Source organism: Muscardinus avellanarius (assembly GCF_963383645.1).
Source record: "Muscardinus avellanarius genome assembly, chromosome: 3".
Classification (NCBI taxonomy): domain Eukaryota; kingdom Metazoa; phylum Chordata; class Mammalia; order Rodentia; family Gliridae; genus Muscardinus; species Muscardinus avellanarius.
In genome coordinates this window covers 122,640,113-122,666,542 of record NC_137788.1, presented here as the reverse complement: position 1 = coordinate 122,666,542, position 26,430 = coordinate 122,640,113, and the positions used below count along the sequence as shown (strand labels likewise).

Sequence of the window (26,430 nt, the reverse complement as noted above, 5' to 3'; positions counted from 1 at the left end):
GATATAGAAAGATGAGTGCAAGCAGAAGATACAGGAAAGTGAGTGAGCAGTGGCTTTCTTAATGGTGAAATGTTCTGGTGCAACTTCCGACTGGCTCCATCATCACTCCAGTCCTCAGCTGCATCCTAAAGTGACTGCACCATGAAAACAAGGCTTCACCTTCCTCAGCTCACTTCCCTGGTATTTATTATTCAACTGGCATTCACTACAGCTTGTCAGAATAGTCTCTTCCAGAGTCAAGTTTTTTTTAAAGAACTACCTTACGCAGATTGCCATCAAGCTATAAAACTCTCATATACTAGACTAAATACTTTAAAAAATGGAAAGAAAACTCCCTAAACATGAATCCTGAGGTTTTGGAGTTACCATACACTTTCAGGTCACTAGGACACCAAGGAAACATTATACGGAGTTTTCTGCAGAGACCCAGAGCATGTACTTGAGCAATAAACAACACTTCAACTTGTATATTACACTGTCATTTAGAAAGCACTTCCATATACATCACTTCATTTAAGTCTCACAAATGAATGGTGCTTACTAACATCCATTAGGTAAAGAGTAAATCACATATATAAGGCTTGACATCTCCTGGACACCTGCCCTCACTCATGTTACCAACTCAATCAAGACAAGGTTCTATCAGGTCTCCAACTGCTCACTTGTACCCTCGCCCAACTCTGTTCGGTGCAGGGCCACCACTTGGGCCGTGTATCACACATACCCAGGAACATCACTTATGCTGCACTGTACTCCCGACAAGATAAGTGGCTGCTCTGGCTTTACCAATACTGGCCCCTCATTCAAGTAATCTGCCTCCACTCTTGATACTACATAATTTTCTGTTAACCACACTTACCTTCTTAATAAAAAGGAAAAGAGATTTCCAACTGCTGCCATGATACAGTAATTGAGAGTAAAATTGCCTCCCACTACAAACAACTAGAAAACTGGGAAACACATCAAATGACTGATTTCAGACACTGGAAAACAAACATAAGACTATGATCTCCAGAAAAGAGAAACCACTAGATGAACTCTACTACCTACAGACAATCTATAGATGACTGTAAAATGGACCTCAAGCAGAAGAGAGTGGTCTCACTGGGTTGAGATAACAGATCAGCATTTGGTAGTTAAGGCCAGCTAGAATTCACAGAGCAGTGGTCTGAAACAGGGAGATACGCAAAGAAAGATCTCCCCTCGAAAATGGACTAAAAGTAAATTCCACACACATATGGTACATCTCTACAATGGCAAGACAAAAACACAGAGAACTATAAACCCTACAAGAACTGGGAGATGTTTTAAGTTTGAAGCAGTCTGAAAATCCAAGGCACTTTCAGAAGCGTCAGAGCCTTAATAATATGGCCAAACTATTCTCAGCATAAGTTATCTTAGACCCACTCTAAGCTTACAAACAAGCCATGAAGGGATCGAACTGATCGATAATAATTTAATTTCCTACCAGAACAAAGCCCTAGATTCTTTATAAAAAAAATCAAATACTCAGTAATGTAATATTCATAACGTCTAGAATCTAATTAAAATTTACTAGCTTTCTCCTCTTCCAAGGATGGTGTCTAAACACTCAGAATGGCCTATTGTTTGACATACTGAAATAGGCTTTTCTACAACAGTCTCAAACAAAACTATGCCTAACCCAAACCCCTAGTAACAGAATTGTTTCCCTTTAGACCAAGAAAGTAGGAAAGCATCAACATTCCCATCTGTAAAGTACCCAGGCAGACCTCAAGGGGCTCCTGCCGTGAGACTTAAAGCTATGAGATTGTCTAAAATGAATAAAGATGTTAGCAGGGCCTATCACGGTTCCAGTGTGGGCTGACTGTGTCTGTGACAGGATCAAGTGTACTTTCTTTATAGAAGATCAGAAAATCATTGTCAAAGCATTAAAGATGCAAACACCAAGTAGGAAAGCTAAACCTAAAAATTAAACTTTTCTGTAATAAAAAGACTTCGAAAGGCAAAAGAAAAAAAAAATTTGCCAGATATGTACAGAAGCAGAAAATTGTGACCCATAACCAGAAGAAAAAAAAATCTGTTACCAGAAATAAGGCTAGAATAAAACAGTGATATTAGCAAATACTTAAAAACAACTATTATAAACTGCTCAGTGATTTAAAGAAAAACAAGATCATAAGGGAAAATGGCCCCAAAAAAAGAGCTTTTAAAATTTTAAAAAAACACAATATCTGAAGTGAAAACCTTACTGGATAGAAAATACAGACTAGACACTGCAGAAGAAAAGATCAGTAGCTTGAAAACACAATTATCAGAAACTATTAAAATTGAATTGTAAAGAAAAAGATGGCTGAAAAAAATTAGTAAAACCTAAGTAACATGTGGAAAATAACCTTTATGTTAGCATTTGGAGTCTTAGGAGAGGTAAAAAGGTGGACAGACGTCAGTGCCTGTAATCCCGCTACTCTGGAGGCTGAAGCAGGAGGATCCTAAGTTTGAAACCAAGCTGGGTAACTTAGTGAGACCCTGTCTCAAAATAAAATATAGCTCAGGGGTGGAACATCACTGAGTTCAATACTCAATACTACAGGGGAAAGAAAGGGGGGAGGGTGGACAGAAAAAAAGTTTGAAGATATGGAGAACAGGAAATCTTAAAAACTGCCATAGAAGCGGGGCATGGTGGAGCACTCTTGTAATCCCAGCATTTGGGAGGCTGAGGCAGGAGGAGAGCAGTTCATTAACAGCCTCGGCTACTTAGTAAGACCCTCTGCAACCCACTGAGACCCTGTTTCAAAATAAAGAATAAAGCTGGGCGTGGTGGCGCACACTTGTCATCCCCACACTTGGGAGGCAGAGACAGGAGGATCAAGCAGGTTCAAAGCCAGCCATGCTGGCTTAAGAGACCCTGTTTCCAAATTTAAAAAGTATAAAAATAGGTCTGGGAATTTAGCCTGGAGGTAGAAGGGTTTCCAGGAACCCCAGTACCACCAAAATAAATAAATAAAAATAAATAATAAAAAAATAGGACTGGAGGTATAGCTCGGAGATAGAATGCCCCTGGATTCCATCCACAGTACCACACACACACACACCAAAAAAAAAAAAAAAAAAAAAAAAAAAAAAAACTGCCACAGAGGGTATAGTGTCACATGCCTGTAATCCCAGTTCTTGGGAGTCTAAGAAGAAAGGACTGCAGGTTCAAGAGAGAACCGCCTCAGCAGTGAGGCTCTCTTCAACCAAGGGAGACCCTGTTTCAAAATAAAAATAATATAGGAGCTGAGGTTGTAGCTCAAAGGTAGAATATCACTGGGTTCAATCTCCAGTACCACCAAAAAAAATAAAATATGGCATAGGAAGCAAACATATTCATGTTCCATACAGATTCCTCATCTGAAAAAAGTTCTATTATAAAAAATTGTACAGGCTTATTATGAGAAACAAGGAAAGTCAAAATACAATAAAAAATTTTAATTGCCAAAAAGTCAATCTAAAATTTTAAGTCCTGGGAAAATAGCCTTCAAAAGTAAGGCAAAGTAAAAATTTTCAGACTAACAAAAATGAAGAAAAAATTGTGACCATCAGTCCTATAAGAAACTAAAAAGGAAATTCTTCCGGTAGAAGGGAAATGAGATAAAAACAGAAACCTGAATATACACAAGGGAACGAGGGATGTTGGAAATTGAAATATATGAATAAATATTAAGACTGATTAAGAAAATATGACCATATACTCAATACAATAAAACAGTGAAATATTATGAATAATTCCATGCAAATAAATTTTTAAAAAGTGAAAGAGAAAAATTCCTTGAAAGATATAATTTGTAAAAAACTGATTGGAGCTGGGGATTAGAGCACATGCGCATGCACACACACTGATTCAAGAAGAAATAGAAAAACTAAATAGCCTTAACTCAATGTAGAAAACTGAATTAATAAATTTATTGCCTTCCTATTAAGAAAATGTTTGGCCTAGAAGGCTTCACTGGTAAATTTGATTATATACCTGCTATGGTTTAAATGTAGCCCCCAAAACCATGTTTTGAAAACTTAATCCCCATGCAACATTTCACTCTATTGCTGGCCTACTTCTTAGAACCTAAGGAGTATTTAGGTCATGAATGTCAAAGCCCATTAATTTTTCAAAATAGGCTTGTCTTCTCTCTTCTTCCTACCTTTCCCCAAGTGATGATGCAGCAACAAAGCCCTTTGCAAATGCTAGCACTGTGAGACTTGACTTCAATCTACAGAACTGTGAACCCATGAATTTCTGTTCATCGTAACTTCCGGTCTCAGATACTCTATCACAGTAGCACAAGAAGGACCATCATGGAGACCAGATAGGACCAGAGAGGAGGGTGTGCTATAACATGCAAGGCAGCTGTGGAACTGGGTGTAAGTAGATGTTAGAATGTTTTGAAGTGAATATTAGTAAAAAGCCTAGACTGCTGTGTATGGAAATTGAGAATAACTCTGGTGAAGGCCCAGAAGAACAGACCTTTAAGGAAAAGCCTTAAACTTCTTAGAGATTACATAAGTAGTTGTGATCAAAAAGTGGCAAAAAAATATGGACAGTAAAGGCCGTACCAGTGAGGCCTCAGATGAGGAACAAAGTATTGAAAACTGGAGGAAAGTCCATCCAGCCTTGCTACAAAGGGGCAAGAACTTGGCTGAACTACATCTGTGTCCTAGGACTATGCAAGGCAAAACTTAAGAACCAGGAACTAAGATACTGGCAGAAGAAATGCCTACGCAACAAAACATTCAGGGTGTTGCATGGCTTCTTTAAATGCGTAGAGTAAAAGGAAGGCATAGTGTCACACACTCGTGAGGCTGAGGCAGGAGAATTACAGGTTTGTGGCCACCCTTAGCAACTTAGTAATATGCTCTGCGACTCGATGAAACCCTATTTGAAAATTTAAAAAACAAAAACAAAAATAGAGCTGGGAGCTACTCAGAAGTAGAATAGCCCTAGGTTCAAGCCCCAGTACAAAAAAAAAAAAAAAAAAAAAAAAATCATAGAGTAAAATGGAAGAAGAAAAGTTATTTGACAACTCAGAAGCCAGGCATGGTGGCGCACGCTTATAATCCCAGCATTCAGGAGGCTGAGACTGGAGGATTGCGGTTCGCAGACAGCCTCAACTACTTAGTGAGGCCCTCTGTAACTAAGTAAGACCTGGTTTCAAAATAAAAGAATTAAAAAAAAAAAGGGCAGGGGGTGTAGCTCGAGGTCGAAAGCCCCGGGTTCCATCCCCAGACCTGCAAAAAAATAAAATAAAAACAACTCAGGGATCTGAAGGATTCTCTGCTTGAGCATGTTTTAGATTAAAACACACACACACACACACACACACACTTTCTTTTATTATCTAAAGGAAAGGAAAACAGTATGAATAGAATAAAGCTGGAGGCTACACATCAGAACAATGGAGAATAACTCCAAAGGTACTTCCAAGATTACTAGTGCCTCTGCTCCCATCACAGGCCCAGGGTGCCAAGTGTTCAGGGCGTAGGTAAAGAGAGGCCTGGGGTACCCTGGGGCCTTGGGGTTCAAGGTCCAGAGCCACCTCAAGTCTCTGTTCATTGCATCTGATACAGCCTTCCTTAATTACCTCAAGTAAGGCCTGAAGTAAACTAAGTACAATTTAAGGCCCACTAAGGTGCAAGCAGCTTGATACCATACACGAGGTATTAAGTCTACAGAAACACAAGAGCTGTGGGGGCATGGTTTCCTCCACCTAGACTTCAAATGATGTTGCAGTCTACCTGTGGTTCCAGATATTTGCCTCAAGGGTAAAGCTGTCGTACAAAGTCTCCATTATCCAGTGGAGCCATGGTGCAGAAAGGGACCCTAGAGCTACCAGTAAGGAACACCAGCCTGAAAGAAGAACTATAAGCTCTAGATTCTAACTTGTGAGAGTTGCTGCATGGTGTGAAGACAAAGGAAGGGCTACCTGAGGCCTTCCAGACCCAACCTGCACTACAGCATTCCTAGAGGACAGAATATGGAGTCAAAAGATTCTAAGATTTAAGATTCAATGTTGTTTTCCCTGTTGGTTGTGGGCTTACTTGGGATCCATTAACCCTTTATTTCTTGCCCACTTGCCACTTTGGGAATGAGAATGTCTATCCTATGGCTGACCTATAATTATCATTACATTCTGGGCCCTTGTAACTTGTTTTGATTTTATAGGCCCAGAAGTGGAGAGGAAATTTACTTATGAGTCTCACTCCTAAGGACACAGCAGGAAGGACCTTGCCACCAGGCTGGTGAGACACACCTGCAATCCCAGCTTCTCTGGAGGATGGACAGACAAATAGCAACTTTGAGGTCAGCCTAGACAACTTAGTGAGATCTTATCTCAAAAAAAAAAAATTTGAAAGGCCTAGGTATATAGACTGCTTCTGGGTTCCATCCCCAGTACTGGCAAAAAATAGGGCAGGAGTAGGAAAGCAAAAGGAAAGGAGGAAGGGGAGGGCCTTGCCATACACTGGCATCTTGATATTAGACTTTTCAGGTTCTAGAACTAAAATCCAGTAAAATTCTGTTCACTATAAATTACCAGATCAAAATACCTGAGTATAGGATCCAGGAAAACACAGGTACTAATAGCTCCCTAAATAATATGGATAGAGTGTTGGGTTTGGGATCAAGTGACAGCCAATTCCCTTAATAAAACAAATCATTCCATCAAACATATTATAATATGGACTTCACCAACTTTTTATGTTAATAACATCTTTGGAAACAGGAAAGTAGGCAATTGTCCATAAAACTAATGTATTTTTTAAAACAATATGAATTGTTTTATTGCTGCATAGTTGCATGGATCAGCTCTGAAATCTGATTCTGCCGTTTAGTAACTGTGTTACTCAACCCCCTAAAGCCCTTTCCTCATCTGCATGAAGAGCAAAACCTAATCAGCTTCAAAGAGTTAGACGAAGATTATGTTAAATAACTCATAAAAGCATGCATGCCCTTTACATAGGACCTATACATAAGTGACTAATATTTTATTGAATGTTTGCTATTACAATTAGACTCATTTGTTTTCTTCTTTTGTGTATGTGTGGCTCGGGTGGGGGCACTAGGGATTGAATTTAGAGCCATTCTACATCTAAGCTACAAACCCAGTCCTATTTCATTTTTTTACTTGGAAACACAGTCTTGCTGAGTTGATAAGTCTCACTACTTGCTGAAACTCTCCTTGAACATGAGATCCTTCTGACTTAGCCTCCCAAGTACTGATTTCAAGCCCAGCTGATTGATTTGTTTTCTAAACAAAGAAAACAATTAAATTGGTGAAACTGAAATCCTAAAATTATGAAGAAATTCTACAGCATTTATTTAGCTTCATTAAGTCACATGTATGATACCAGTATATTATTTTCTATAATAGATCGAATCATTACAAATATTTTTAAAAATCAAATATCCTACTAAAATCAGTATATGTTCAACATAATACCCTTTATATGGTAAACTCATTATGGCCTTCTCTTAAGTAAAAAGCTTAAGTTGTGGTGGTGCACACTTGTAATCTCAGTACTTGGGAGGCAGAGACAGGAGAATTGCAAGTTTGAGACAGTACTTGGGAGGCAAAGACAGAATTGCAGGTTCGAGGACAGCCTCAACTAGTGAGGCACTCTGCAACTTAGTGAGGCCCTGTGTCAAAGAAGGAATAAAAAAATAGGCTGGGGGTATAGTTCACAGGTAAAACGCCCTTGGGTTCCATCCCCAGTACTGCAAGAAAAATTTAGGGGGAGGTTACTTTGAAAAACCACACTTTCCCATTAGGTAAAAATAAGAAGCTATGTATCATTTGCATATGCATGGGAAACTCTGAGAAGAAACTAAATATTAAGTCTTCACCAAAGAGTGAAAATCAGCTATGTGAAGGGAGAATGGGAGAATATTTGTTTATCCCCATACTTTTTAGATATATATATATATATATATTTTTTTTTTTTTTTTGGTGGTACTGGGGTTCCTGGAAGCCCTTCTACCTCCGGGCTACACTCCCAGACCTATTTTTATACTTTTTATTTGGAAACAGGGTCTCCTAAGCCAGCGCGCGGGGCTGGCTTCGAACCTGCGTGATCCTCCTGTCTCCGCCTCCCAAGCGCGGGGATTACAAGCGTGCGCCACCACGCCCAGCCTTTTTAGATATTTTAGCTTTAGCTCACATTCTTATAATTTTCCAAAAGTAGTTAATAAAAAGCTGGGAGTGGTGGCGCACACTTGTAATCCCAGGACTTGAGAAGCTGAAACAGGAGGATCGCAGGTTCATGGCCAGCTTCAGCAACTGAGTGAGGCCCTCCACAGCTTAGTGAGACCCTATTTCAAAATAAAAAAAATAAAATAGGGCTAGGACAGCAGCTCAGAGGTAGAATGCCTCTGGATCAATCCCCAGTAGTGCACATACACAAAAAGTAGTTAATCAAAGAAAATGTTTCCAGTCAAATGTTTCCCCAAGCGCGGGGATTACAAGCGGGCGCCACCACGCCCGGCCTACATCAGACTTTTAAATGGCATTTTCTTCCTGTTAACCTAGGAGGTTGGTGAGACTACCACAAATAGATAAAATGCACATTCTCTAAAAATAATACTTTCATACCTAAACAGACAACTTTGAAAAAAGCCAAGTCTTTAAAGAAGAAAGTGGTAGTGAATATAATATTAACCAATTCAATTTTTAAAAAAACTGAAGACTTGGCCAGGAATGGTGGCGCATGCTTGTAATCCCAGCATTTGGGAGGCTGAGACTGGAGGATCGCGGTTCATGGACACAGCCTCAGCTACTTAGTGAGGCCCTTTGCAATTTAGTGAGACCCTGTCTCAAAATAAAGAATAAAAAATAGGGCAGGGAGTGTAGCTCGGAGGCCAAATGCCCCTAGATTCCATCCCCAGACCAAGAAAAAAAAAAGTGAGGCAATCCACAATTCAGTGAGACCCTGTTTCAAAATAAAGAATAATAATTAAAAAATAGGGCAGGGGGCATAGCTTGGAGGTAGATGCCCCTGGGTTCCATCCCCTGGACTGAAACACAAAACAAAACTCAGCCAAGTATGGAGGCCCACACTGTACTGCACTGGGAGTTGGGAGGCTGAGAGAGAGGATCACAATCAAACTCAGCAACCACAAGGCAGCCCTGCAACTTGGTGAGACCCTGTTTCAAAATAAAAAATAAAATAGGGCTGGTAGGGTTTAGAATGTAGCTCAGAGGTAGAATGCCCCTGGGTTCAATCCTTTGTAGTTAAAGACTGGATTTTGCCTGAACAGTGTTATGCTGTTTACTTACACCTAAATCAGGTGAGCCTTACTAAAATATTTCTGTCATCCACCCAATACTACAGCATCTTATTTATCATATTAAGCAAATGCTTTTCTAGAGTTTCCCCAAGATGATTTTTTACACACTGGACTATACTGCTTATTGTATCAACATTCTTCTAAACTAAGACAATAGTTTTTAAACTCTAAACTGGTAAATAAGCATACCAGGAAATATTTTCCAACCACAACCTACTCTGAAAATTAATTATTTCAATGCAAAAATTCTAAAAATCATGTCCTCTTTTAACCATCAGTGAAACAGTCGTCAATGAAAACAGGTTATTATTAAATGTCAACAAAAGCTCCCTTTTTTGAACTTTCTCACTATTCAGTGAACATCATCACCAAAAAGTGTTATCTATATATTTCTGAAATGTGTTTACAAACACAGCTTTGTTTCACAAAACTCAAAAACACAAAGCCTTCATTCATATCACAAAAACACAATTCACTCATCTGAGAATCACTGAAAAAATGCAAACCTGCTTCTTTCACTGGGAGCAAATGGGCACTTTCAGAAAATTGAAAATCAACATTAAGCCTATCAGGGTGGTATCTCAGAAATCTATAGGTCTTAAAGCAATAAAAAGATAATGTTTGAAATAAAAAATACTTTGTCGGGCTACATAAGAAAACATATTCTATATTTCAGGAGAAATACAGAAATGAGACAAGAAAAAAAGTATTCTAGTACCCAGTATCTTAGATTAAGTGGGCTTTAATCAGTGAGCAGCTTCCAATGGAGAATATCTGTTGTGAGGAAGATTATGAAAATGAGAATGATTCTTATCTTTTTCTCACCTCCAGCCTGATACAGCCCTAGATCTCTACTGGCAAAATTTAACCTTTAATTGAAGCTTTCCCTAATAAGTAATTTTTTAAAATTCTACATACAGTGGTAGTATTTCAGTTCCAAATTACATCAGAGTGAGTAGTCAACCTAGTTCCAAATTAAAACAAACAAACAAAAGATATAACTCCTGGAGATGATGTCTAGATCCACAATCTAACTTTAAAAGGGGCAGCCAGGCATGGTGGCTCACACTTGTAATCCCAGCATTCCGGAAGCTGAACCTGAAGAATCGATGTTCGCGGACGCCTCAGCTACTTAGTGAGGCCCTTTGCAACTCAGTGAGACCCTGTTTCTTAAGAAAGAATAAAAAATAGGGCTGAGAGTGTACCTCAGAGGTAAAATGCTTCTGAGTTCCATCCCCAGACCCACATGCACACACACACACACACACAAAAAAAAAAAAGAGTAGGGGCAAAACTTAATAGTAGAGCATTTGTCTAGCATGTATGAGGCCCTGGGTTCAAAACTAGCACCCTAAAATGTGAGAGTGTGCTGGGCGTGGTGGCGCACGCTTGTAATCCCTGCGCTTGGGAGGTGGAGACAGGAGGATCACACTGGTTCGGAGCCAGCTTAAGAGATCCTGGCTTAAGAGACCCTGTTTCCAAATAAAAAAATATTAAAAAAAAATAGGTCTGGGAGTGTAGCCCGGCAGTAGAAGGGCTTCCAGGAACCCCAGTACCACCAAAAACAAAACAAAACAAATGTGAGAGTGTATGTATTTGTTTGAAATATATATGTGTATGTGAAGATCATACATCTCTTATAATTTTTTAAAAAGCAGCTCTGACCCCAAAATCTAAAACCAAAGGTCATTTAGAACATTAAGTAAAAGTTTCACTTTCCTACCACGAATTAAACAGAATGAACTCATAGTTCCATAAAACAAGACTATCTTTTCTGCTTTAATACAAACTTCTCCACTTCTACTATAATGCAAGATTATACAATTTCTCCTTCTAGCTGCAAATCAACTAGCAAAAATCAGGGCTTTAGGAAAAATACAACTATATAAAACTATAACTTCCAAAGTTCTGGTTTCCAGACTGTGGTAAATGGTTCCTAAAGCCCTCATAAAACAAAGTTCCTAGCCAGGCGTGGTGGCGCACGCTAGTAAATCCCAGCCTTTGGGAGACTAAGACCGGAGGACCCCAAGTTTGTGGACAGCCTCAGCTAACTCAGCTACTTAGTGAGGACCTTTGCAACTCAGTGAGACCCTGTTTCAAAATAAAGAATCAAAAATATGGCAGGGGTGTAGCTTGGAGGTAAAATTTCCCCCGGGGCTCCATCCCCAGTACTGCACTGCAAAAAAAAAAAAAAAAAGTTTCTCTGCCCAATGAAGTTCGGAATCAGACAAGCCACTGTCCCCACAAACTGGCACTACTAAAGAACAAACATGCCACATACCGTGGGGGGGGGGGGGGACGGGACACTATGAAAGTATCACCTCTTTTTACTTTTCAGAGTCAGAACTGGCTATGTAAAGCCAGCTGTATTCACATAAAACTTCAATATCTTTACCACTTAGCCACCTCCTGCTCATCCCTGTTGATTAAATGTAGAGTCCTCAATGGGCTAAGAATTTTACAGAAGAAATGAGAAAACAAGCAAAACATTCTAATTTATACCTCAAATTTCCAGTAAGCTAATCCACATCAATTTCAGTATTTACTTTAAGCCTCACCATGCACTTGGTGCCAAGGAAGAGCATATCCCCAAACCTAAATTAAATATTCTTCAAGTATTTACTGACCTTAAAGCAAGGTACTCTGTGGAAATACAAGTGTAAAATGCCATCTTTGTTTGCAGGGAGTTTATAATCTGGCTAATATAACAACAACACAGTATTCTAAAGAATAGGGTAAAAAGGACTTACAAGTTCCTGAGTTCAAGAACCCTAACTGGGCACAGTGGTGCACACTTGCAATCCCAGTATTTGGGAGGCTGAGACAGGAGGATTGCAGGTTCTAGGCCAGCCTCAGCTACTTAGTATGGCCCTCAGCAACTTAGTGAGACCTTGTTTCAAAAATAAAGAATAAAAAGTAGCTCAGAGATAGAATGCCCCTATGTTCAATCCCCAGTACTTAAAAAAAAAAAAAAAGAACACTCACTATACATTACCAAGGTCTTTGGTTTTACATTCTCATCTACTACCTGTGCTCATCACTGCTGTTTAAAAATAGATCGTCAAGAAAGTATTAAAAAGTTATTAAAACGAGAATGTGATCATTCTCTATGGCCTTTTCCCCTGTGACCTCAATTAAATAACTGTGAATATTCCTGTAACTTATAACTATGAAATTTCATTTTCTCAAAACACAAAGTTTAAAAACAGTTAAAGGAGAGACAATCATATACAAAAAGAATTACATTCTCCTGAAGATATTTCAGATTGTGGTTTTTTATATTTAATACTCTGACATACTAAAAAAAAGTATTTTATGGAGGCTTTTGATTATACTGTTTTGGGGTTTTTGGTTTTTTTTTAGCAATAACTGGGGATTGAACCCAGGGGCATTCTACCTCTGAGCTACACTCCAGCCCTGTTATTTTTATTCTTTTATTTTGAAACAGGGTCTAAGTTGCAGAGGGCCTAAGTACCTAAGGCTGGCCATGAACCTGCGATCCTCCAGTCTCCATCCCCCAAGTACTGGGAATTCAACCACTTAGCTACACCCCCTGCCCTATTTTGTATTCTTTATTTTGAAACAGGGTCTCACTAAGTTAGCTGTAGAGGGTCTCACTAAATAGCTGAGGCTGTCCGTGAACCCCAATCCTCTGGTTTTAGCCTCCCGAATGCTGGGATTACAAACATATGCCACCACATCCAGCTTTGTTTTCTTAATAAACCATGAAGCACTTTGTTTTGAAGACTATCAATATTACCCCATTTAAGACTCCTTGTTACAACAAATTTTAAGATTTCTGAAGATACTAAATTCTGACTCAAGACAAACGGTACTCTACTGTAGATTGGTATCAGTGCAGGTGCAACTACAACTGATCAGTTTGCTACTTCTAAGAGGCAGAAAGAAACCAGACATAGGTATATCATTGTTGACTGCTACTTCCGCTGTAAAATGAACAGTTACCAACTTCCTATAAGAATTTTGAAGTAACAGCATGAGCAAATATTTATGAAGTACTTTTATCATTATTGATCTTTTTAAAAACAGTAAGACTCCTCCCCTTCTCCTAGTCATTCACTGGGCAAAGTCCTACTGCTGTTACCACTTGTTCAGCAGCTTCAGAGTCTCACTCAACATAAATGGAACCTGCTCACTGTAGCGCTGCTCTAGAGTTTGACAAGGAGAATTATATAAATAGAAGGCAAGCGAGACCCTGGCAGTACCGCCTGTTTGGAGTTCCTATGGCACAATGATAAACCTTAGGTGGGTTATTTGACATTTAATCATGGTTCTTGGGACAATAGCACTGGGAACACTATAATGAACAGGCTCACAAACAAAAAAGTCAGAAGAGGCCAATGATCCATCTCTCAAAACAGACTAGTTTATTATTTCACTACTACTTTCATAGTCCATGATAAACAACAGTGGAACTGAGTCAATGACAGGCTCCTGAGGAAATGTTTACTCATTACAATAACTTTTTAATGAAGATTCCAATAATGAGTATATTTCAAGACTAAACATTATGCTGTTAGTCTGAAAACTATTCCCCAGTATAAAAAAATATATAATTTACCAAAGACTGGTTTTATCTGTTCCCCACAAATAAGTATCTTAGCTCTACTTTTTCTTCATGAGGCTGAATAAGGCTTGGTAAGATTTTTCTCTGTCTCTGCTCCCAGGCAAAAGTCAAAATTCACAAAGAGTGTGGTCAAGGCTGAAGCTTCCTTTTTGGAGGGATTATCTAACATATGAAACAAATTCCAAAACTGGGCTTGGTGATGCATGCTTGTAATCCCAGTACTTGGGAGGCTGAGACAGGAGGATCGCAGGTTCTTAGGCCTTTCAGAACTTAGCAAGACCATGTTTCAAAATAATGCATAAAAAATAGGGCTGGGGGTGTGACTCTGAGGTAGAATCCCCCTGGATTCAATCCCCAGTACCACAAAAGAGAAAGAAAATAATTCAACTCTCCTGGTAACACCCCCAAGTTTCCCTGTACACTTTAGTTGACCAGAAAAATAACAGTATACTTCGAGGCTGGTACAGAACTAGTGATCTTCCTGTCTCTGCTTCCCTAGTACTGGAATCATAGGCATGTGCCACCACACCTGGCTGAAAAGTCTGTATTCTAAGAAGAATTTGCTTTATATGAGTAAGTCTACCACAAATTTTCTATATTTAAAATAATAAAGTTATTTTAATACAAAAAGAAACTTATTGTGAGTTGAAAACAATACATGGGATGGGTAGGTAATCACCATACCTTTTCTGAAACCATGAGGCCAGGCACACTTTAGAATTCAGTTTTTCAGAGTTTAGAAAGAAAAATATAGTATATAAGCCATATATTACAAATCACTCCTAGAACCTAGTAACCACATAGAAATTAGAAAAATAAAGAATGTCAATGGCTTCCCTGCTGTTAAAATAGTTTATGCCAAATTTTTAGGAAAAATTTGTTCAGACCTTTCTAGGTTTCAAAATTGCAGATCAGAGATTGTGGATTCTTGACAGGGAAAAGGTCTCAGAAAATAATAAAATATCCAAAAACAATGCCCAAAACCTTAGCATGTCAAGAACAAACAAATAAGCAAATGGAAAGATGACAAAGTCAGATAGATACAGTAGGGCTTACAAAAAATAAAACATAAGAGGATCTTAAACTCAGCAGAACTCAGAATTTTCACCCCTGCTCCACAAGTGGCCATACTCAGAATCTCTGAAAACACTTATGGCCAAACCATGCTTTCACCATACAAAAAAATGCCAGCCTAGCATCTTTTCCTTCCCAGAAGGACAAGGAAACCTCTTATTTACCCCCCAACAACCTCAAAACAACAACATATGCCTCCAGGACTGAGACTTGATGACTGTAAGTCCCTCCTAGCAAGGATTCTCCCCATGCCCCACCAATACTCACAACTCTTGCTGAGAGCAGCAGCACATCTGCTTACTGACTGGAATGGTCATGATGATATTAAGTCCAACCTGTGTTCTCTACATTAGCCACCAATGCAATGGTAGACAAGTAATTATGAGTTCATCCTGCTCACAATAGCTCACTGACAAAAGTACCAGAAGCCAACAAAACCAAAAACTTTTGAGGGAAGACTGCCTCCAGACAGACTTCCATCGGGTAACTGGAATGATGCTTCATTAGTCTTGATTGTTACAAATTTTTACAGAAAAACTCTCAATCCAAATGCAGATACCTTCTTAATATCCAAAACAGCTGACAAAATGACATCCTGGGCCAACTTTCTCCAATCTTAACAAACAAAAATACAGTAATGTATGGTAGTGGTTAAGATTTTTTAAAAGCAATCATTTCTATCCTATACCTTATCTCAAATTGTTTTATTATAATATTTTGAAGACTCCTGCCCCTGAGTCTTCAGGGTGCTTAAATGCAATGAAAACTAGTTCCCAAACCCTAATCTGTTTTCATTTCCGTATGATCTTTAAAGGTGATTTTTAAGTCCCCAAGCAGCTTTGAGTGCACATTTTTAACCTGTAACACGTAAGAACACATTTTGAACATGAACAAAAAATTAAGCTCTCTCTATAAAAATATACATTTTCTTCCCAAGTCAAGGATATGTTAAAAATTACAGAATGATCTGGCTGGAAATAAAAAACAGATTCAAGCAAGCTACATTAGTAACAAATCTATCTACACTTTAGCTTATGGAAATAACAATTTCTTCCCTAGTAAAATGATTTTTCCTCCAAATGCAAAATTTTCTAAGAGGAAGAAAAGGTTGGGGAATAAAGACAGCTAAAGAATATTCCCTAGAGCTGGGTTCTTGCTAAGGATAGTACAAGCCAGTATCCCATCCAACCCTGGCCCCTACCCCCAAAGATACAAAGCAAAAACAACAGGAAGGTGGTCACATAAAGCCAAGCATGATGCACCTTTAGAACTTCAGTTTTACTCAGTGAGTAATGAAAGCATATTTATTTTACAGCAAATATATGTGCTAGGAAGTAGAAAGTAAAGTGTTTTTAGGATACAATTTCTTCTGCTCGTTTGCAAAGTGTTGCTTCAGGCTACCAGGGGAGTTTTTGTTTCTTCTCCTTCACCATTAAGAAGAAAAGTGCAGAATCTCTTCCCTAGAGACTCTTAACATTCTCCCAGCTAATCTATCCTTTCAGGTAACAAAATTTCCATTTTACTATTTAGACTATATCTCATTACAGAAAGAATTTCAAATAGGTAGAGAGACTATGAAGAAAACACTACATTTAAATAATGGCAATGTCTAAGCAAAGAGAGTTGTCAAAAGAAATAGGCACTCTGTTCACCTTTCTGCACTTTACAATAACTAATCTATAAAATAAGAGTATTAAGAAGGAATCAAGCTGGGCATGGTGGCGCACCCTTGTATCCCAGCATTTGAGAGGCTGAGTTGGAGGAACACGGTTCACTGACATCCTCAGCTACTTTGTGAGGACCTTTGCAACTCAGAGAGACCCTGCTGCAGAATAAAAGAATAAAAAATAAAGCTGAAGGTGTAGCTTGGAGGTAGAATGCCCCTGGGTTCTCCAGTACTGCAAACAATAACAATAATAATAAATAAATAAAGATAAGAAACAAAGCTGGATGTGTAGCTCAGAGGTAGAATGCCTCTGAGTTCAATCCCCAGTACCAAAAAAAAAAAAAAAAGTTTCTAAACGTCAAGCAGTAATAGAATGGAACCCTCCATCCCCAGGGCATACGACAATGTTAAACAAAGTTTATAAAGACTGTCTAGTAATATATAAGACTCATGACAGAATACTAAGTAAATTTTTAAAAGCAGGATAGAAAATGAAACTAGAATTAACATCTTAACTTTGCCAACAAAGAATCAGGGACTGAAAGGAAATAAAACATAGCAATTGTCTCTGGATAATAAAATAAGGGTTGTTTTTTTTTTTGTCTCCTTTGTTGCTTTTTCTTTTCTCCAATTTTCTTTATATCGACAACTACATATTAATTGTATAGGCAGAAATAAGATGGTGCCTTGTTTTGTTTTTAACCAGTATCTTTAGCTCATCTACCATCACCCTTCCCTCATAAATCTCCAAATTCACCAGAAGAGTCCCAAGTGATGTGAATTTTTTCTTCTTCTTTCCCCACATTCAGTGTTGGGGAGGGAGCCCAGGGCCTCACACATACTAAAAATGAGTGCACACATCTTGGACCACATCCCCAGCCCTGCTGTGTGAAATCAAAAATGCTCATGGCAATTCAGCACTTTCATGTTTCCAGCACTCCATCCTCCAGTCATTCCAGAATGGTAACCTTGTATTCCTCTTACCTATAGAACTCAATCCTTCAAACTGTGATCATCCTTTACTTCTAGTTTTTTCCTTCCTAATTTCTATGTTAACCTCAAATCTAAACCTGTACCAGTTCATCCCTAGGCAAGCACAAAAGCCTCCCGAATAAATGAATGCTTTCCTTATTCTACTGCCTCCTCATGAACAATTCCTTCTACCATAGCTCACTATGTGCCAAGTACTGTTCTTAGAGCTTTGCATGGATTAGGTCATTTAACCCTCCTAACAATCCTATGTAAATTGCTCTATTATTAACCCTACTTTACAGATTAAGAAACAGAAGCACAGTAAGATTAATTTATCTAAGATCACCTACCTAGTAATATCTTTAATGTGAATCCATTAGGATGTGGCTGCAGATAATAGTATATAAATGTGAATTAAGAAGTAGTGATCAGGCTGGGCATGGTGGTACACCTTGTAATCCCAGCATTTGGGAGGCAAAGACCGGAAGATTGCGGTTCACAGACAGCCTCAGCTACTTAGGCCCTTCACAACTCAGTGAGACCCTGTTTCAAGATAAAGAATAAAAAGCCAGGAGTGGTGGCGCACACTTGTAATCCCCGCGCTTGGGAGGCGGAGACAAAAGGATCACGCAGGTTTGAAGCCAGTTGTGCTGGCTTAAGAGACCCTGTTTCCAAAATTTAAAAAAAGTATAAAAAAAAATAGGTCTGGGAGTGTAGCCCGAAGGTAGAAGGGTTTCCAGGAACCCCAGTACCACCAAAAATAAAAAATAAATTAAAAATAGGGCTGGGGCGTAGCTTGGAGGTATGATGCCACTGGGCTCCATCCCCAGTACCACAAAAAAAAAAAAAAAATGTAAGCTCTGAATATATGATTCCTGTTTTTCCTGTTTTGAAAAGATGAATATTAAGAGGCTTGACCAAAGGAAAAAAAAGTAGTGATCAATAAAGACTAGCTTCTATTTCTATACCTTTGGATAAGGCCAAATTCCCATTTCCAGGTATCTCCTTGTGTTATTCCATATCTAAGGCCATTTCTTCTGCCCCCAACTCATTTTCATTATCTCCTTCACAAGTCAGTGTAAATTCAAAAACTCCTGACTATTCCTTAAGCCACTTTCCTGACTCAACAGCACATTCTTATCCTTGGGGACTTAAATGAAATTACATCAATGTGCAGTTATTGAAATTATGTTTTAGAAGTTTACCTCACAATTTTAGATTTTCCTTAACATCTGAATAATGAAATGTCTCTACTTAAGATCTATTTAATTAGGTCCTTCCCATTTTTAAAAAACTACTAGAATATCAGCCTGCACAAAGTAGATACTGAAGAAATATGTGGCTAGCTGATAATGAGATAACATATAACTCATCTATTTAACAAAACAGGATATCATTCATTAGTCTTTGGAACTGATATATTTAAAATGTCTGTCTTCAAGCTGGGCGTGGTGGTGCACACTTGTAATCCCAGTACTTGGGACGCCAAGTCAGGAAGATACAAGGTTCACAATCAGCCTCAGCTACTTAGTGAAGCCCTCTGCTATATAGTGAGAACCTGTTTCAAATTAAAGAATAAAAAATAGGACTTGAGATATAGCTTAGAAAAATGCCCCTGAGTTTGATCCTCATTTCTGGGAAAAGAGAAAGTCTGCCTTCTCATTTATTCCCTAAATGCAAACACATAAGCTTTGTAATTTCAATATTCCCATTCAAAAGCCTATAACCAGGTGATATACATATTATTCTTATAATCTTATTTATATTTAGAGAAAGGCATCCCATGCATTGTCCACAAATAGGTTTTTTTCCCCTTTTGTCAGGAGATCCTAAAAATATTATTTTTTCACTCTTGCAAGTTACTCAAGTGATCAACAAGAGTAAGCAAGCAGTGATACTCCAGGCACAGTTGCCATCTGTTTTATCTTGCTTTAGTGTAAGAGTATATTCTGTATGGTCCTGTTATATCTAAAATGTGAGAACAACTGTGTTTTGAATGTCTTCATCTTTATCTCCCCATTCCAAGATAATCTAAATTTTAAACTTCAAAACAATACACCAAAGGATAGCTCGAAAAGACAGAAACTTGAATTTGTATTTAAAGTGTTAATGAAAACAGATAAAAATAACTAATTACTGATATGCTTCACTGTATATAACAAGTCTGTAAAACCCTCTGGTGCAATCAAGTTGTTTTCCAAATCAATTTTAAGTCATGACTTATAAAGAACACTATAGGAATTGTTCTGAAGAACACACTACTTATGGTTATAATGTTACCTAATTTTTCTGTTTTCCAGATTGTATTTAAATATTACAAGTTGCCTCTAAAAGATCCCTTTTCTACATAACTTTTACCTTAAATGAGCTATCTAACAGCAGACCATATTTATTCTAAAATACTCTATTTTTCTCCACATGTCTGCTGACTACAGTCACTCGTTTAAACTATACCTAATCCAAAACAAATATCTAATATAGTTCAATTTAAACAACATATATTAGCCGGGCATGGTGGCGCACGCTTGTAATCCCCGCGCTTGGGAGGCAGAGACAGGAGGATCGCACAGGTTCGAAGCCAGCCGCGCTGGCGTAAGAGACCCTGTTTCAAAAATATAAAATAGGTCTGGGAGTGTAGCCCGGAGGAAGAAGGGCTTCCAGGAACCCCAGTACCACCAAAAAAAAATAAAAATAAAAAAATAAACAACATATATTACTAAGAATAGTTATTATAAATTTCAACACCAACCAGTATACAAAGTGTTCCACACCCTACGAATAACCTTAAAATGCCTTTTGTGAAAAGCCAAACCTAGTTTTCTTTCTGTTTAAAAACTATTCCTACTAGAGATCAGCTTAAAAACACATTCAAAAAGTTTGGTTTTCTCTTTCTTGTTTTTTTTTTTTTTTCCTTGATAAATTCAAGTAGTGCTATAGCAATTCGAAATGTCAACAGGTGAGATTTTAATAATCTTGTCATAATTAATAGGGTGAGTACATATTTAATAAAAATTGCTATAGTTTAAATACTTGAGAAGTAGATGCATTTTGGGAGAATGAGGAGTACTAGGGATTGAACCCATGGGTGTTCTACCTCTGAGCCACACCCCAGACCTTTATATTTTTTATTTTGAAACATGGTCTCACTAAGGGGTCAGGAACCCTTGTGTCATAAACAGTTTTTGTGGCTTGACTAAACCACTATCAGTAACTTCACTCTGAGAATGTGCTACAGTTTAGCAAGATGTTACCATTGGAGAAAACTGAGTAAAGGGTACATGGGATCTCTACATGGGATGCCCCTGGGTTCCATCCCCCCCCAAAAAAAAAATACACAAACACACAACACACACACACACACACACACACACACACGGTATCTACCATGTATTATACAAAGTTAATTTGAAAGTTTCTGATAATTCTTAGTTGCAAAAGTTGAAATGTTCTGAAAACACTAGTAAAGAGAAGATAGCCACCTTCTATTTTAACAATTATCTTCGCTTACCCCCAAAAAAGTATAAAAATTTTCAATTGATTAAAAAGGAAGAAAGGAGAAGAATTAGGGTTTGATGAATATTTTATGACATCCTTCTAAGCAAAGATAATACTTTATTAGCCTTTGGGCTATTTAAAACCCAAAAATACTTTTTTTATTTTACTTACATGAGATATTAAATGACATGCTTTATTTTCCCAATTCTTTCATAATTAAAAATCAAATATAATAAATTAGGGTGTGGTTTTAAAATAGAAATATTTTTAACAGTATAGTATTAACTCAGTTGGGAAACTAATCTTACTTGCTAATGTTTTGCTCTCATAGTTAAAGAAATCATTTAAGAAATCAATTATCATTTTACTAAGGTATATAAAAAGCACTTATCAATGAGCAATTACTGAGTTTCAGCCCAGACATTTGACAGCTGGTTTTCTTTTTTTTTTTTTTTTTTTTTGGTGGTACTGGGGTTCCTGGAAGCCCTTCTTCCTCCGGGCTACACTCCCAGACCTATTTTATATTTTTGAAACAGGGTCTCTTACGCCAGCGCGGCTGGCTTCAAACCTGCGCGATCCTCCTGTCTCCGCCTCCCAAGCGCAGGGATTACAAGCGTGCGCCACCACGCCCGGCTGACAGCTGGTTTTCTGAAGATGATGCTGATATGGCTTTACTTTTTTTTCATTATTTGAGAACTAAGGAATAAATCTAAATTAATCAGAAAATTAAGCCAGGTATGGTGGCACACGCCTGTAATCTCAGTTCTTAGGAGGCTAAGACAGGAGGATTGCAAGTTTGAAGCCAGCCTCAGCAACTTAGCTAGATCCTGTTTCCAAATAAGAAATAAAATCAGGTTGGGGGCATTACTTGGAAGTAGAATGCCTCTGGGTTCAATCCTCAGAAACACACACACACACACACACACACACACACACACACACAAAGTAAAAAAAAAAAAATTACAGCTCTTGTACATTAGAACAGCCTTTGCTTCTGGAATGTTTATATTTAAATAGATTTTTTTAAAGCTAAAAAAAATAATAACTATTTAATAGTGGAACAAAGTAGTTTTAAATACACCAAAGTAAGTTTAAAGATAACAGCCGTAGTACAGGAAGAAGATTCTAACTTACTGTACACATTATCCTACTGTAATCTAAATACAGGACAAAATTCATTCATCTACCAGGTGTCATTCAAAATAAGTATGTTTCTATTTATTTCTAACATTTAGTCCATTAACGTTTTAAATAACTCCCCATGAAATTACTCATTTCCTACAGATTTCCACTGGAATGACAATTGTTTTCCAACCCTATTTTATTTTTTATTTTGAAACAGGGTCTCACTAAGTTACACAGGCTGGCCTCAAACCTGTCATCCTCCTGTCTTAGCCTCTCAAGTCCTAGGATGACAGGCATTCACCACAGCACCAGGCTAAACCTTACTAATTTTTGCTTCACTTAGTTCCACCTTTTACAAACAGATATCCAATAATACTATTTTACCCATTTTTTAAGAACCCGAGGGTTTTATAAGGCTAATAAGCTGAAAACTTAGCAATTTTAATACATATTTATATGAAGTAATTTTTTAAAAATCATCCATGAGCCACAGAGCATTTTCTTCTGACACTTTTCTAAATGTACAGGCATGATATAATCCCTAAAATTCAAGACAGTTTTCAATTTTATAATTCATAGTAAATAGAACTTGTAAATTCACATTTCAATCCATATTTCGATGAATCCTTAGTGCAACTTCCCAAATTTGAGGCTTTTTTATCATTTTAATTTGACACACTAAAGATACTAAAGATACAAACACGCTTGGTGCTTTTCTACTAGTTTATCTCAACACCAAAATGAGTTTCTGACATTAGCTTACCTGATCCACTGAACTGACTGCTTCCCAGTGTCGTTGGTCTGGTTTTCCCACTATTAACAGGTGGGGAAAACATCTGCAAAATAATCCAAATATATCTGTTAATTCTGAAATTCTTCTAGATTCCTTGCAAACCAAAGTCCACCCAAAGTCATCACTAAGTTACTATATTTCACTGGAAAACTGAAATAAAATTGGAAATATATTCAAATTAAAATGGTAACACTGAATGATACCATTTCCTAACACGAGCTGGGAATATCCATTCTAAAAATGCAGTCGCTTAAATGAAAGATGCCAGGGTAATTAAGTTTAAATGGTAAATTTTTACCCGTGATCTTCACTTTGCGGCTAAGTGAATCTCATTACATTAGCGTTACTTAATACGCAGTTACAGTCAGAATCCTGTCCAATGAAATTACTACATACAGTAAGGGTTATATTACAGTTCCATCAAGCAGGTAGTAGTCCGCCTTTTAACAGCATTAATAAAGGCATATAGCCCATTTGAAAGAAATACGGGCAATGAGCCCTGAGGTTTCGCTTTATATTTTTAAGACAAGTTCCATGTTAAGCCCGTATATATATACGGTACACAGACATATACTGTGTATTTGTCTTAAAATTACTCAGCTCAAAAGTCTGGAAATCTTAGCCCTGGACTGGCTATCTTTTAGCTAACACCTTTCGGGAACCATACAGCATGAGATGCTGGAGAGGTAAATGGTGAGAAGTGCTGAGGAAGACTTTTTTTCCTAAAAAGTGTAAAATCACTACGATCACCAAGGTGGGCGCGAGCAGAGCCGCGCGCCGGCAGGGCCCCGGGCACCGGCCAAGTGGGCGGCCCCTGGCATCAAGTCGGAAGAGTGGCGTCCGCCGCGGCCCGGAGTTGGCCGGGGCGCCCGCGAGTCCTACCGCGCTGAAGTCCAGCAGGTCGCTCAGCTCCTTGTCGGTCCCGATAGCGGCCATGCGCTGCTGCTGGGGATTCATCTTCGGCCACTCCTGGCAAGCGGGTCCTGCGGCAGAGGCAGGGCGCGGGCCGGGGTCAGGCCGGGGTCGGCGGGTCAGGGGGCGCGGGGTCAGGGGGCGCGGGCGGGCCGCGGCGACGCGCCTCGCAAGTTTCCGCCGCGCGAGCGCCCCACGACCCGCTCGCGGCAACAATGGGGCCGACAAGTTGCCGCGGCCGCGACCGCGCCGCTGCGGCCCCGCCTCGCCGCCGCCCCCGCCCGCCCGCGCCCGCGCCCGAACAATGAGCCCGCCGGCCCCGCCAGGCCGCGCCGCTCCCGACGAGGGCCCGCGGGGGCGGGGGCGGGCGGCCGACTTGGCGCGGCCTGGCGGGCCGGGGCCGGGCCGGAGCCGGGGGCCGCGCCGCGCCGCACGCCCGCCGCCCCTGCCGGCCGCGCGGTTACCTGCCGCCCCGGCTCCGCATCCACCTGGGCCTGCTCGGCGCGCGCTCGCCTCCCGCCCGGCCCGGCCCGGCTCCGGGGCGGCTCCCGGCCTGGCCGCCTGGCTGCGGGGCGCCGCAGTCCCCGCACACAACTTGTGGTCTCCTCAGGCGGACATCTTCCGCGGAGGCAGCCTCAGCACCGCCGCCCGGATCCCTCCGCGCGGCCGGCTCTTAACCCCTGCGCGCCCGCGGGTGCGGGGCGGCGGAGCGTCTGCCCCGGGCCGGCCGCCAGCCCCAGGCCGCGGCGGGGTGGGCGCGGCGACCCGGGGAGGCCTGAGCCCGCCGCCTGCGCGCCCAGCCCAGCCCGGAATGTGCGCCCAGACCAGCGCTCAGGCGGAACTTCTGTCCCACGGGCACGGTCTTGATGCGCAGACTGTAAACTTGGCCTGAAGAAGCAAAAAGTAGAAGGAAGACAGACTAGCCAAGCCCCCATTCCTTAAATTCGGGCCTAGAAGTAAGATTTTCTCGAGTGGCAGTCAGTCTTTTGATTCTTTGGGGCCAACAAAAGCAGTATGGCCCAAGCAAAGGAAATACTGTGAAGAAGACGACATATCTAAAGTGACAAAAAGAAGAACCAGCCAACGCTTGAGGCCAACAAGACCACAAGAAGGTTCACTAGATCCTGAACTTGGATGGAAGCCGACCGAGCTGCACACGCGTGACTGTTGTCACTGGAGCTGTCCAGCAGGACAGTGACTTTTGGGTGCCGGGTCTTCTATGGCGTTGTAAAGGGCCACACCGGGATCTTATGTCATATCTTTGGTGTCTAACCTTCCCAGTATCCACTCTTTCCACCTCCTTATCTTGGTTTAAAAAAAAGAAAATAGGTCAGCCCCATCCCTGCCCTGGCTACCTGCTATATATAGCAGATATTTCCAGTCTAAGCATATGAGCATAATCCTATTCCCTGCAACAGTTATTGGTTAGCAATTGGCATCACAAGCCACATGGTTGTGCCAATGAGAGGGGCAATTTTATTTCTGCAATATTGCAGAAGGAACTCGGGCATTCTACCTCCAAGCTGCACTCCAGCCCTATTTTTTATTCTTTATTTTGAACCAAGGTCTCAGTGGGTTGCAAAGGGCCTCACTAAGTAGCTGAGGCTGGCTGCAAACCCAGATCCTTTTGTCTCAGCCTCTGAATGCTGGATTACAAGCATGCGCCACCAGCCCAGCTGAGAGGGCCAAATTTATGGGAAGTTTTTCCTATTTGTTCTGAGAGAGCTTCAGAGACAATCCCTTCTATATGTGCTCAAAACCACAAGAAGCCCTTGTTCCATTAGGAGCCATCTTCCAAACATAAGATCTAGCTGGATAAAATGAAGCCAATATAAATAAACCATTCCCAAAAAGAGATCTGATCTTTGGTGATTTTTTGTTTTGTTTTGTTGCAGTACTAGAAATGTAACCTAGGGGCATCCTACCTCCGAGCTGCACCCCCAGCCCTGTTTGTTATTCTTTATTTTGAAACTGGGTCTCTGGGCAGAATAAATATAATCAAAATAGCCATTCTGCCAAAAGTGATCTATAGAGTCAATGCGATTCCTATTCAAATACTAACGACATTCTTCATAGACCTAGACAAATCAGTAATGAATTTTATATGGAGAAAGAAATGACCAAGAATAGCCAAAGCAATCCTCAGCAATAAAAACCATGCAGGAAGCATCAAAATCCCAGACTTCAAATTATACTATAGAGCAATAGTAGTAAAAATAGCATGGTATTGGCACAACAGGCAGACTGACCAGTGGAATAGAAGATACAGAAACAAACCCACACATCAATTGATCTTTACTGACTAACCATTTGTAGAAAGATGGAACTAAATCCTTACCTCTCACCATACATAGGAAGCAACTCAAGATGGGTCAAAGACTTAGAAATTAGACCAGAGCCGGGCATGGTGGCACATGCTTGTAATCCCAGCATTCGGGAGGCTGAGACCAGAGAATCGCGGTTCGCAGACAGCCTCAGCTATTTAGTGAGGCCCTCTGCTACTCAGTGAG

General features: G+C 39.8%; 1 protein-coding gene across 5 annotated transcripts in view; it reads right to left on the bottom strand.

The window, feature by feature from the left end:
• TCF12 (transcription factor 12) overlaps positions 1-23,965 on the bottom strand; it is a gene marked incomplete at both ends in the record, with an annotated part of 314,193 nt that extends 290,228 nt beyond the window's left edge. For 4 of the 5 annotated variants that reach the window (XM_080690930.1, XM_080690932.1, XM_080690931.1 and 1 more), the window contains 2 exons: positions 22,979-23,051; positions 23,891-23,965. In XM_080690930.1, coding sequence (XP_080547056.1) covers positions 22,979-23,051; positions 23,891-23,965 — 148 coding nt within the window. Of the gene's footprint in view, positions 1-22,951; positions 23,052-23,890 lie in introns of all 5 variants that reach the window. The other variant, XM_080690933.1, reaches the window with a different exon arrangement.
• Positions 23,966-26,430: the final 2,465 nt, after the last annotated feature.